Source organism: Zymoseptoria tritici, chromosome 3 (assembly GCF_000219625.1).
Source record: "Zymoseptoria tritici IPO323 chromosome 3, whole genome shotgun sequence".
Classification (NCBI taxonomy): domain Eukaryota; kingdom Fungi; phylum Ascomycota; class Dothideomycetes; order Mycosphaerellales; family Mycosphaerellaceae; genus Zymoseptoria; species Zymoseptoria tritici.
This window is the reverse complement of record NC_018216.1, coordinates 652,592-665,804: the sequence shown is the minus strand read 5'-3', so window position 1 is coordinate 665,804 and position 13,213 is coordinate 652,592. Positions and strand designations below refer to the sequence as shown.

The window sequence follows — 13,213 nt, the reverse complement described above, 5'->3', positions numbered from 1 at the left end:
TAGAACTACAACACAAGGGATATAGAAGGCCGCATGGCGTACATGCACATGTACGATTTGACGCAATTTCTTCCTCACGGCGGCACTCTACGCAACCCTCGCCATTATCGATCGACAGCCGTTTTGCCCGGCCACTCCCTTCGTCGTGATGTCACACTTGCTAGCTCCGACTAACTCCACGTCACACAACGTTGCGAGGTAAGCAAGTCCTACCATATCTCAGGAACGGACTCGAGAATAGGAAAAGATCTTTGCAATTGCCTTCCTGCTATACAACAAGCGCCATCAGATCGCACCCCGAAGCTGAATCCTGGCCTCCGAAATACAGAATTTCGAAGCTTGATCCGTTGAAAAGAGAGATCAAACACCTCACAATGTCTGACCAAGTCAAATACACGCAAAAGCTCAAGGGTGACAAAGTCCTCATCATCGGCGGCTCTTCAGGCATCGGCTTCTCAGCCGCAGAAGCCTGCGTCGAAAATGGCTGTACCGTCATCATCTCATCGTCGAACCCCGATCGAGTCTCGCAGACCGTCGAGAAGCTGAAGAAGTCTTATCCTTCCGCGAAGGTATTGAGTCCAGGATATCTACAATCAGAAACGCCATACTAACCTCTCACCAGGATCGCATTTCCGGCCACGCCTGCAACCTCGGCGACGAGACCAACCTCGAGTCCAACGTCGCCTCCCTCTTCGAGAAAGCTGGCCAGCTCGACCATGTAATTCACACCGCTGGCGACTCCCTTGCCATCAAACCCATCTCAGAAATCACCATGGACAGTGCCAAGCAAGCCGGCATGGTTCGCTTCTACGCGCCTCTCTTCGTCGGCAAGTACGCTCCGAAGTACCTTTCTCCTGGCCCCAAGTCTTCCATCACTATCACCACCGGCGCGGTCTCCGAACGTCCTATCCCCAATTGGACAGTCGTCAACTCATACGCTACAGGCCTGCAGGGTATGGTCAGAGGACTGGCATTGGATCTGGCGCCGATTCGGGTGAATCTGGTGAGTCCGGGAGCGGTGGATACGGAGCTTTGGAAGGATATGGGAGCGGAGCAGAAGAAGAAGATGTTTGAGGAGATGGAGAAGAAGATCCCCGTCGGAAGTGTTGCGAAGCCGGAGGATGTGGCGGAGAGTTATCTGTATTGTATGAAAGACCGGAATATTTCTGGGTCGATGATTAGTACCAGTGGTGGGCATTTGTTGGTGGGTTGATGGGTTAGCCATTGCTTTTAAACGCTGTATACCGACCGGTTCATGGTTCAGAGCACTCGTTCCCGTGGAGATACACCTAGGCACTCTTGCAAAGCGCATCGTCCAACGCAATGAGGTGCAAGTGGCGCGGTGTAGTTCGAGCGGGACCGCGGAGGTAGGTCTTGATCCTGTCCTGTTCACAATTCTTGAAGCCCAGTGATCTGCGGAGACCCTGCCTGGCAACCAACCCTCGAAACCCCACTTGGTAAAATCGAAGCTCTCCATGTGTTCATTCAATAGAGGTCACGAGACAACAACTGGCATTACCTCATTCACCTTCACTATCACACAGAATTCTCTTTTGGACGCATTGGTGAGAGCATGTGAGTATCAGCTGTTAGAAGCATGCGATCAATGCTTCGGTGCTAACTTCTGTAACGATCAGTCCTTCGACTTTCCTCATCACTTCGAGAGACATCCTTCGACTGAACACCATCCCTCGGACAGTACGCACTATTGACGATTCGATTATTGGAAGTTGAGAACCTGACGAAAGCAAAGACATCACTAAACCGCTATCATGTCGGCACAACAGGAGGGCAAAGTGAAGAGCGTGCTTTCGGGCGATACTTTAGTTCTCACGAACAAGGCGAAGCAAGAACGTAAGTCAACAGTGGAAGAGACGGACATGAAGGACGGGAGTTCTCCAACAGGAACGCTCGCTTCCAAGCCCAAAATGCGGTGAATACAGCTCTCATGTTGGACAACATGCTGACTATTGGATATGCATAGGCACCATTAGCTTGGCCTTCATCAACGCACCGCGCCTCCAATCCGATGAACCTGGCTCATTCGAATCCCGCGACTTCCTCCGAAAGCTCTGCGTGGGTAAAGTGATCCGCTTCACCATCATCTACTCGATCCCGCAAAAGACCGGCGGTGCGTCACGCGACTATGGCGTTGTGCAGCTCCCCGACGGCAAGTCGCTCCCCGACTTGGTTGTTCAGGAAGGCCATGCCCGACTACGAGACGACGCCGACCGCAAAGCTGAAGCACCGCCCGCCGCCGAGCTACTCGAACGACTCCAAGCCCTCGAGGCACATGCAAAAGCAGATGAGAAGGGAGTGTGGGCAGCCAAGCAGACAATCGTGCAGAACATTCGCGAGCTCTCCGACCCAAAGGCTTTCGTGGAGGAGAACAAGGACAAGTCAATTGACTCGGTTGTGGAGCGTGTGCTCAGCGGAGACCGCTTGATTATTCGCCTCATGGTCTCGCCTACGAAGCACGTTCAAACGACTGTTCTTGTTGCTGGCCTACGCGCACCGACAACGGCACGCACAAACCCTTCGGATGGCACTACTCAAGCTGCTGAACCGTGGGGCAACGAGTCGCAAGCTTTCGTCGAGGAGCGACTCTTGCAGCGAGGAGTGCAGGTACGATTGCTCGGAGTGTCGCCCAACAACATTCTGGTCGGCGAGGTACGGCATCCAGTCGGCAACATTGGCGAGTTCCTGCTCAAAGAAGGTCTCGCACGATGCGTGGACCACCACTCGACATGGCTCGGCGCGGAAATGGGCAAGCTTCGACAAGCAGAGCGTCATGCGAAGGAGAACAAGCTTGGCCTATACAGAGGACATGTTGCTCAACGTGCTGGAGGTAGCGAACTTGAGGCAACTGTGAGCAGAGTATTTTCTGCCGACACGCTCTTCATTCGCAACAAAGCAGGAGCCGAGAAGCGCATCAACTTGAGCAGCGTCCGTCAACCCAAGCCAACCGATCCGAAACAATCACCTTTTGGTGCAGCAGCGAAGGAGTTCCTTCGTAAGCGACTCATCGGAAAGCACGTCAAGGTCACTACCGATGGCAAGCGTCCAGCGACGGAAGGCTACGATGAGCGAGAAATGGCTACTGTTACGCAGAACGGTAAGAACGTTGCGCTCATGCTTGTGGAGGATGGTTACGCATCTGTGATTCGCCATCGGATGGACGACACCGACCGCAGTCCTATCTACGACGAGCTTTTAGCAGCCGAGGAGGCAGCACAGAAGGATGGCAAGGGCATGTGGAGTCCTAAGCCACCCAAGCAGCAATCCTATGTTGATTACAGCGAGAGTCTCGAGAAGGCGAAGCGCCAGCTCACATTACTCTCTCGATCGAAGAAGGTCCCTGCTGTTGTCGACTTCTGCAAGTCGGGCAGCCGGTTCACTGTACTCATTCCTCGCGACGGCGCAAAGCTCACTTTCGTTCTCGGTGGCATCCGCGCTCCGCGAAGTGCTCGCGGACCTCAGGACACTGGCGAGCCGTTCGGACAGGAAGCACATGACTTCGCAGTCAAGCGCTGCATGCAGCGGGATGTCGAGATCGATGTTGACGATACTGATAAGCAGGGTGGTTTCATCGGCACCCTGTTCGTCAACCGCGAGAACTTTGCGAAAGCGCTTGTCGAAGAAGGATTTGCATCCGTTCACGCCTACAGTGCTGAGAAGTCTGGAAATGGCGCAGAACTCTTCGCTGCTGAGCAAAAAGCAAAAGAGGCGAGACGTGGCATGTGGCACGACTGGGATCCTTCCCAGGAGGCCACGGAGGCAGCCGACGATTTCGACCACGCCAGCGGCGCAAATGGAACCAACGGCGATGGACCTCTCCCACCACGCGAGCGGAACTACAAGGATGTCACTGTCACTTATGTCGATCCAACGAACGCCCGTCTGAAGCTACAAATGCTCGGATCCGGCCAGTCGAATCTCCAATCGTTGATGAAGGAGCTCGCGTCCTTCCACATCTCCCCTGGCAATGGACAGAAACTCCCACAGCCACCCAAAGCCGGCGATATCGTCTCCGCTAAATTCTCCGCCGATGGCGTATGGTACCGTGCTCGCGTCCGTCGCAACGATCGTGAGAACAAGACTTCTGAAGTCGTCTACATCGACTACGGAAATGCAGAGACTCAAAAGTGGGATGATCTCCGCCCTCTCGATCAAGCCAAATTCGGCCAGCAGCGCTTGAAGCCACAAGCCGTCGATGCCGCCCTCTCTTTCCTTCAGTTTCCCACCGCGGCCGACTACCTCTCCGACTCCGTCGGCGCGCTTTACGAGATGACCGAGGGCCGCGAGCTGGTCGCCAACATCGACTACACGGACTCGAGGGATAACAACTTGCTCTGGGTGACGCTCATGGACCCTAAAGCTGCGAGCGTCAATCAGAGCGTGAACGCAGATATTGCGAGCGAGGGCCTGGCGATGGTGGCGAGAAAGCTGAGACCTTTCGAGCGTGCGGCGCCGGAGATTCTGCAGGATCTGAAGAAGCGGGAGGCGGATGCCAAGGCGCAGAGGTTGGGTATGTGGGAGTACGGTGATCTCACTGAGGACTAAAGCATGACACCATTTGGCCGATGCCTGAGCGATTGGCGTCTTGGTCAATCGGAAATAGCGGCTCGCAGCAGATGCACAAAAGTATTGAAGCAGATTTAACTGCCAATATTGATTCTGTACTTGGTTTACAATAGTGCTCGATTCCTTGCTTGAGCCCCAAAATTCGCAAACGTGGTGTCTCACGTGCTATACGACATGGACACGGTTGTCCTGCTCCGTACAGGTCCTCATTTTCCTGCACTGGCTGTTGCGCCCTTTCCGTTTGGCAGCTCGGAGCCGTTCCCAGCTCTCTAATGTACACCAAGTCTGCGGCCACCTCCCGCGATGCCGCTCAAAGTCTACACAATCACATCTTGAGCCATGCAGTGCTCACCATTTCCATGATCCGCTCCATCCTGGACCGCTCTGGAGTTCCGCGGCATGCCTCTGCTGTTGTCTTTCACCACCCGACCGTTGAACTCGTGACTTCTCACTACAATCATCGTATATTGATCTCCTCTTCATCACAGATTCCCACCCATATGCTTCCACTTCTTCAAATACTCCTGTCCATCCAGCGGACTCTTCGTCTTCGTATGCAGGAAGGAGTCCCGTTTCTTTTCGATAATTTTCGCGACAAATGGTGTCAACTGTCATCTCGCGTTAGTGCACCTTCACATCCACGTCCCATGTGTTCAAGCACATACGTTGAAGTCCGACAAGTCCGGCACCACGTATGTCCTCACTTTTGACCAGTCGATCTTGTAGCCTCCCCATTTCGTGTGTGTTCCCATTGCGCCGGTTCGGTTTCCTTTGTAGTAGTTGTGCGGGCCTTGTTTGGTGGTCAGGGCGAGCCGCCTGATGGCTCTTTGGAGGGGTTGTGTTGGCTGCATTGTGATATGGTCTGTCGTGGTTCGTGCAGCTGGATGTTGAGAAGGTCGTGTAAGATGTAGAAGTCACTTGCAAGGTATGCACGGTGCACGCTGTGCACGGTCGCACCGGAGAATCCTTCTACAACTACTACCACTTCTATAGCTGATATTGTTACAACTAGTAGTCACAACGAGGTGTTTGATAGCTTAAATTCATCGCATTAATTATATCTATCAGCCCTGAGCAGCTTAAAGTCGTTGCCTTAATGTTATGCGTGTTAGTAGCTAAGAGGATTTAGCTACTTGTGCACCGGCCCTCTTACCCCCCCTTAACACAAAGGGCAGTTTTAACACTACTACTAGCTCCTTCTTCTTTATACGACGTTTAGCTAGCTGTGCCTTGCGTATAGAGGCTTAAAGGTCTGTTTTCAGCTGTAAATTAACCTCCTTACTCTCCTTCTTAGCAGCCTTCTAAGCCCTCTTTTATGCTGCTTTAACCTGTCTATCTATAGCGGCTTAAGAGCGTTGTTTAGCCCTTAATTGCATAGCTACCTTCTTATTTATTGCTTGCTCTTACTTCTACTTCTTCTTAACAACCTTTAGCTGCTCCTTCTCGGCAAGAGCAGCAATACTAGCCTTTAGTTTGGCCGGTAAATAGAAGACAGCAGCTGTATTAGAGGGGATCGCGAACACTAGCTTGCTACGGCTTCGTTTCTTCTTCTCGTTCTTAAGGGATTTACGCATGCTATTAAGCTAGCTCTGCAGAAGAGCGTTCTGAGTTTGTAGATAAAGGACGGTGTTGCTTATCTTCTAAACGTTATGACGGTTAGTCTCGTTAATAGCGTCTATTATGCAGTCCTTTATAAGCGTGCGAATCTTCCGCTAGTTATAGCCAGACAACATAGAGGTCGCAGTGTTTAGCCGACTGTTCTGTGCGCTAGTTACAGTGCTTGTGCTCGTGCTAGTGTTGTTGCCCTTGCCCTTCTTCTTCTGCTGCTTCTTCTCTTCCTTCTCTTTAAGTGCTATAAGCACGGCTAATGCATCCAGTAGATACAAGCTAGTCTTAGCAAACGCCTTAAATATGTTAGAAGGCTTAAACGCCTTCTAATAAGCTAGCTAAAACAGCCTCCAGAAGTTACGTTTGCTTAAGGTAGACCGTCCTTCTAAATAGAAGATCTCTCGTAAGAGGTTAGCACTGTAGTATTAAGCTAACGGACTAAAGAGGCTAATATTAAGAGGCTGGAGCCGGTGTGTCGAATAAGGTAGATAGACAGCTACGAGGATGCGGTATTGCACGCAGAACTCTAAGAACGCTATGTTTACGTAAGAGCTATAGCTATCGATAACAAGGAGCCGGTATCCCCTTCTACACTTCTTACGCGTAAAGGGCTCGAATACCTTCTTTATCTAGTGTAATCCGAGGTTGTTGTTAGTCTAGCCGTTCGGTAAGGACGCGAAGAACGCTTCGTAAATGTCCTTAAAATCCTACAGCTATAAGGACTAAATGTTTCCTGTCTTAGCCTTGTAAATAAGGCACGGTAGTAGTAAGGTACTATTAGCACAGATACAAGCTAACAACGTAAGCTATTTACGGTTGCTATCTTGTATAAAGCCCTTTAACCGACCGCTAGTGTAGTAAGCCTTTATAAAGATTCTCCGGCTCTTTTAAAGTATGCTAACTATAAAGCCCTTCTCGTCTATGTTGTACGTGTTCTACGGCTTAATGTTGTACTTCGTTCCCTTCTCTTTTAGCAGGTTGTAGTAGGCCTTATATTAATGTATCGAGTCGGCCTGCTTGCGGTTCTTATCTAGTAGATTAAGGTATCGAGAATCGATGTCTGTGTGCCTACGTACGAACCGTAAGACCTATAAAGGGTATAGTAGATAGCCTGCAATGTCCTTAGCAAAGGTAAGAACTATTGCCGGTGTTAGTAGAATGCCTCTGCGTATAAGGGTGTCGATATATGCGACGAGAGTTCGCTCTTGTTAATGTGACAATATTAAGGCATTTTCATTATGTTTAGCTCGAGAATTAGTCACTCCACGCCATCGCTTTAATAAAGTCGTACAGTTAACGCTATGCTTCGTCGCAATTTTCTAAATACAGGTCTCCTTTCCTTCTTTTAGCTTAGCAAGCGCTTTATTAATCGGAGCTATAGTTGTAGTGCATTAATTCGTCGAAGTTTGGTAGTATTCGTAGTGTAAAGCCAAGCCGGAATTGCGACCGTGCATACCGTGCACCGTGCATACCTTGCAAGTAACTTCTAAAGTATGGACGAGGTGGTGTCGTTGCGGCGAGGCTCGGGGATGCGCTCGGATAAAAGTTGAAGATCGCCGGCCAAGATTTCACTTTCGAAGCTGGGGCATCTCTAAATTTTTGGAGCGGCGAACTTGCTTCGTTGCTCTAGACATCACTTTTTGGAAAATGCCTCCTCGAATCGCTCGCTCCGCGGTCGCTTCGGCGACAGCGTCGAGCTCGAAGAAGTCGAAGAACAAGAACAAGAAGCGTTCGCTCAACGCTTACGCTTCGGCCGCGAGACAGATCCCGGAAAGTCGAATTCCACGCCACCGATTGGGCGAGGACCTTGACGATGGTCCGAAGAAGAAGAGAAGTCGTGAAGAAGACGAGGAGGAAGAGGATGACGAGGAGGAGCCACAGCGGAAGAAGCCTGCAAAGAGAGGTATAGCCAATACACACGACGAGATGGAGCATGGAAGTGATAGCTCCGGGAACGAGTGGACCATGGGTGGCATGGCCGAGGATGACGACGACAGCGATTTGGACTCGGACGAGGCTTTTGGCGCTTCCGATGAAGAGCGTTTTGGGAGCTTCACATTCCGGGGCTCCTCGAAAAGCAAGGGCAAGGGAAAGAAGAAGGCCGCGTCGACCAGGAATATGGATCTCAACGAGTGCGATGGAAGCGAGATCGACGATGGCGACAGCGAGGATGATGTCGGGGAAGGCTTTGGAGACGATGGAGTGGACTTGGCGACGATGCTGGACGATGACGATGAAGAGGTCCTTGGAGGCAAGGATACCACGAAGCAAGATATGGGCGAGGATAGCGGCAGTGAAGAGGACGATGAAGCTGAGGAGAGTTCGGAGTCAGAGTCCGAGGATGACGATAGCGAAGCTGGAGACGAGGAGCGAGCAGCTCGCATGAGAGACCGACTCGAAGCCATGGACAAATCTTCTAGAAGCGCAAACCCTTCCACAGCCGAAGCCTTTAGCATGCCCGGATTCGACGACTTCGACGCGGACACTGCTCAAGCTCAAGAGGCGATCACATCAAAGTCCAAGAAGAAGGCGGCCAAGGTTGGGCCCATTGCTGCTCCCCTACCGAAACGCCAGCAGGATCGCATCGATCGTGAGGTCGCCACGCAGAAGGCGAAAGAGCAGCTTGACAGATGGAAGGACACCGTCACACGCAATCGTCGAGCTGAGTTCCTTTCGTTCCCTTTGCAAGATCCCAAGGACCAATCTGGAACTGTCGGCAAAGAGAAGTTCATGCCGGCCAGCCAGCAAGTGCCACATTCGGAGCTAGAGGAGAGCATTCAGCGAATCATGGAAGAGTCAGGCTTGGCTGCTAGACATGGGCAAGCCGAAGCTGGCGACGTCGGCGACGAAGAGCAAGCTTTGCTGAAGAGCGAGGAGCTGGCGACCAACAAGCTGCCGATAGAGGAAGTCATGCGCCGGCGAGCAGAGCTTCGCAAAGCTCGAGAGCTTCTATTCCGAGAGGAGATCAAGGCGAAGCGTATCTCCAAGATCAAAAGCAAGAGCTACCGAAGAGTACACAGGAAGGAGCGCGAAAGGATGGCTGAACAGGAACGTCTGACTTTGGAAGGCATGGGTGTCGATCCGATGGACGAAGACGAGAAGGAGAGACAGGATCGTAAGAGGGCTGAGGCGCGGATGGGCACAAAGCATAAGGACTCAAAGTGGGCCAAGTCCCTCAAAGCTACTGGCAAGGCTGTCTGGGATGAGGATGCTAGAGATGGCGTGATGGAACAAGCGCGCAGGAATGAGGAGCTCATGAAGCGGATGGCCGGCCGCGATGTTTCTGACGACGAGGGCAGCGACTTCCACACGGGTGACGAGGACAACGATGATGGCGAGGACGACACTGCCACTCTCAAGAAGCTCGATGGACTGAAGAGTGACAGCGGACCGACCAAAGGGCTCGCGGGCATGAAGTTCATGCGAGCTGCTGATGAGCGAAGGCAGAAGGCCAACGATGAGGACGTGGAGCGATTGAGGAAAGAGCTCGCAGGTCGGGACGGGGAAGATGCCGACAGCGAGGAAGAGGAACAGAGTCTCGGACGTGCTATCTTTGGGCCTGCAAAGCAGGCTGCAAAAGCCCCGCCAAAGGAAGAGAGACTGGAGTTTGAGGCGCCTGAAGGTTCTGATAATGATGACGACGCGCCTGGCGACGACCAAGAAGTCAACATCGTCACCGAAAAGCCATCTGGCAAAGAAAAGGCAGGTCTCAAGTCTCAGCCAAAGAAGATGACCGCGAGCGGACCTCTTGCATCAAGTTGGCTGAAAGACATTGACGAGGATTCAAAGCAGTCCAAGAATGACTGGTTGCAGGCCCCAAAGGGCAAGTCAAAGAAGGCCAGGGGTGACGTCGAAGTGGAGATGGACTTAAATATCGCTGCATCTACAAGACCATCGAAAGATGCTTCTTCAGTCAGTGAGAAGCCAGCTGCCAGTCAAGCTGCGACTGCTGACACTTCCGGCTGGACGACGGTGACCTACAAAGGCGATGCGAACGATGGCGACTCTTCGGCAGACGATGACCCTTCCAACCCCATCCTGACGCCCGCGCAACAGAAGCAATCTCTTCAGCAGCGCGCATTCGCAGGTGACGACGTGCAAGCCGCATTCGACGCCGAGAAAGAAGCTCTGATCGCTTCCGAGGACGAGAAGGAGGTCTCCACTCACCTCCCAGGCTGGGGCAACTGGGCTGGCACTGGCCTCTCAAAGTCCGTCCGCAAAGCCAACGCTCGTGCGAAACACAACCCTCTGTTTAAAACGAAGGTTCCTGGTGGCGGCGTTAAAGCCGAGAACCGCAAGGATCGCAACATGGACAAGGTCATCGTCAGTGAGAAGCACGAGAGGAAGGGCAAGAAGTACTTGGCTCCTGTCTTACCGCATGTGTTTGAGACGAAGGAGCAGTATGAGAGAGCGAATCGTGTGCCTATTGGTCCGGAATGGACGACTAAGGAGACGCATCAGAGAATGACTAGGCCGAGGGTCGTGGTCAGGAAGGGTGTCAATGTGCAAGCTCTGGAAAGGCCGGTTGCATGAGTTCAAATTGTATGAAACGAATATGCAAGACATTCTGCTACTGCTCCATTGCGCATTGAATCAGTGGAGATGAGTACCACCACGAATCTCTCCCAGCCAATATACATCGCTACCATGTCTCATGCGCAGTTCATCTATCGGAAAATACGTGGCTCGAGTGGTCGATCGAATCTGCTGGTCCGACCTCGGAAGTGAATACCATACTTTGAGCGCCTATGGATTGTCACATGCTAGCACGGTCTCATAGCTTCCAGATTGAGACACCGGCTGGCGTTTGTTCGCAAACACGCCATATGCAGCATTCCGCAGCAAGCGATGACTGTTCCTCTCTCCGAGTTACATCGACCTTGCTCTTTTAAGAGCGGCCGCCTTCCTCTTTACACGAACCTCCCAAGTCCCACAAAGTGCTCATCGTCAGATTTGCAGCGCGTTCGACCATCATGACGAATCGAGCCACCACCGCCGGCACTGCTGCCCTTCTTCACCAACGTCTTCGCCAGGACATCAAGGAGATCGTTTCCAAGCCATACCCTGGCATCGATCTGCGCATTCAAGACTCCAGCGCTCTCACCACCGCGTGTTTGATCTTGACGCCAGAGGGCGAGGATGCACTCCATCTGACCATCGAGTTCGGTTCTGACTATCCACTGAAGCCGCCGAATGTCACAATCCAGAGCCGGACGCTTCATCCAAATGTCTTCCAAGACTACATCTGCATCAACATTCTCAAGACTGACGTCGACGGCTTGTACACACCGGCGTACACGCTCAAGGGCATCTGCATTCAGCTGCTATCTTTCTTCGCCAGCGATACGATCGAGCAGATAGACTACGGTGGTCCCCAAGATCTTGTTGTCGATCGGAGACAATGGCAGGATGAGGAGGCGAAATACCGCTCACCGAAATCATGCGACTATCACTGCATGGAGTGCGGATTCGGCACCGAGCGCGCTTTGCAGACGGGCAAGATCGACGCGACCGACGATGCTCCTGCTCGTTGGCGCGAGGGACTGCGCGCTCATGCGGAACAAATTGCACACCACAGCGCCACTTCCTCGGGAGAGCTTCTAGTCCAGTCGTCGAACAACCAAACTCAATGGAGAAAGCTGAAAGATCTGCCAAACGACCTGCTTCTCGACATCTGCGACTTTCTCGATGAAGAGGATCTGTTCATCGCCGCTCGGGCTTGGAATGGATTCAGCAATCTCATCCGCGACTATGACATTATCCGGAATCGCGAGCTTCACTGCTTCACCTTGAGGGGCGGGCTTCATCACCTCGACCTCGGCGTGGGAGTTCACGTCAAGTACAAGGCAATCCAGTCGGAATTTGATTTGCTCTCTCGTCAGGCCTTCGATGAGTGCCGTGTACGCACGTCGGTACAAGGGCTTCCCTTCGAACACTGGCTGCCTCTTCCGCTCTCGGCGAAGCACTGGCACAAGGTCAAAGGTCAAGTGACGAAGTCATTGACAGACATCTCACGCCAATCAGGAGGCCAGATCAATCCCGACAATGTCCTCTACTCCTTTATGAATGAAGTGGTCGTCCGACTATCAGGCGAAGCTCAGAAGTATGACGGAGAAGAGGAGAGGGATCGGATGAACGGCATCGTCAGACCAAAGAGCAGCCTCAAGCACGCCTCGGAAAAGGCGATGGAGAGCTACTTCCATCTCTTCCACCTGCTTCTCTGCGTCTCGATCGAACGTCCAAATGTTGCCAGGGACGCCCAGTCCATGGTCGAAAATTTCATCGCCTACCGCAGAACCAAAGCCGACTGTCCCAACCTCGGCTACCTCCTTATTGCAATTCTCATCAGCGACATCGAGGTCACCGAGGACTTCTCCAAAGCCATCATCCGCGAGGCCGTCACCCGCAACGTTGTGTGGATGCTCGATGGCAGAGGAAGCAACCTTCCCGACTTGAGCTTCATGGAGACTTCGGACATCAGCGAGTACCGCCTCCAGAAGACGTTCGAAGCGGGACTCACCAGCTACCGTCTCCTCATGTTCTTAAACCTCATGCGCAAAGTGGTGCGCAGCGTGAGAACGACAAAAGATCCCAACACAGGCGGATCGAAAACAATGTCGTTGATCGAGCTCCGCGATCATCTTTTCGCTTCTCGCGGTGCGCCTCCGTACGGTACCGCTACCAAGCTCGCCGCAGAGGTTCGCAAGATTCAACAAGTGAGCTCATTCCCGCAGTTCCTTGCCAACATGGGTCTGGCATCACCTCCTGCTTCGGTCTTCACACAGTTCCTACGCGATACCGTGCACGATTCGATGAAGCATGGTTACAGCCGTTGGGGAATCTCTCAGGAAGTCGCGTTGTGGGCGAGACTCCAGAATGATCCTAATGTGGAGCGACCTGAAGGATTGGCGCCGCAGTTCATGGGAGGTCGGCTGCCCACCTTCTTTCCGAACCAGCCAGGCGGTCGTCGTGGAAGAGGTCGCTGAGTAGGGCGTTGATAGGCTTGCATCTTGTAAGATGG

The 13,213-nt window shown here is 52.6% G+C and overlaps 5 protein-coding genes across 5 annotated transcripts; 4 read left to right on the top strand and 1 right to left on the bottom strand.

Annotated features, from left to right (window-relative positions):
* Positions 1-374: 374 nt before the first annotated feature.
* On the top strand, positions 375-1,213 carry MYCGRDRAFT_85021 (uncharacterized protein; the record flags this gene model as incomplete). The annotated part of the gene is made up of 2 exons (XM_003854530.1): positions 375-569; positions 623-1,213. 2 exons carry the CDS (start codon positions 375-377, stop codon positions 1,211-1,213), a joined length of 786 nt encoding a protein of 261 aa, XP_003854578.1.
* A 301-nt stretch (positions 1,214-1,514) lies between these two features.
* Positions 1,515-4,563, top strand: MYCGRDRAFT_69388 (uncharacterized protein; the record flags this gene model as incomplete). The annotated part of the gene is made up of 3 exons (XM_003854531.1): positions 1,515-1,565; positions 1,700-1,854; positions 1,985-4,563. 2 exons carry the CDS (start codon positions 1,773-1,775, stop codon positions 4,561-4,563), a joined length of 2,661 nt encoding a protein of 886 aa, XP_003854579.1.
* Positions 4,564-5,066: 503 nt separating this feature from the next.
* Positions 5,067-5,435, bottom strand: MYCGRDRAFT_39804 (uncharacterized protein; the record flags this gene model as incomplete). Its single annotated transcript, XM_003853637.1, has 2 exons — positions 5,067-5,192; positions 5,250-5,435. The coding sequence occupies 2 exons, from the start codon at positions 5,433-5,435 to the stop codon at positions 5,067-5,069; spliced, it is 312 nt and encodes a 103-aa protein (XP_003853685.1).
* A 2,404-nt stretch (positions 5,436-7,839) lies between these two features.
* On the top strand, positions 7,840-10,725 carry MYCGRDRAFT_91439 (uncharacterized protein; the record flags this gene model as incomplete). Its single annotated transcript, XM_003854532.1, has 1 exon — positions 7,840-10,725. One exon carries the CDS (start codon positions 7,840-7,842, stop codon positions 10,723-10,725), a length of 2,886 nt encoding a protein of 961 aa, XP_003854580.1.
* Positions 10,726-11,183: 458 nt separating this feature from the next.
* MYCGRDRAFT_22994 (uncharacterized protein) lies at positions 11,184-12,869 on the top strand (the record flags this gene model as incomplete). The annotated part of the gene is made up of 2 exons (XM_003854533.1): positions 11,184-11,721; positions 11,797-12,869. Coding segments are annotated over 2 exons (1,611 nt in total), but the record flags the coding sequence as incomplete, so codon positions are not given.
* Between the last annotated feature and the right edge of the window lie 344 nt (positions 12,870-13,213).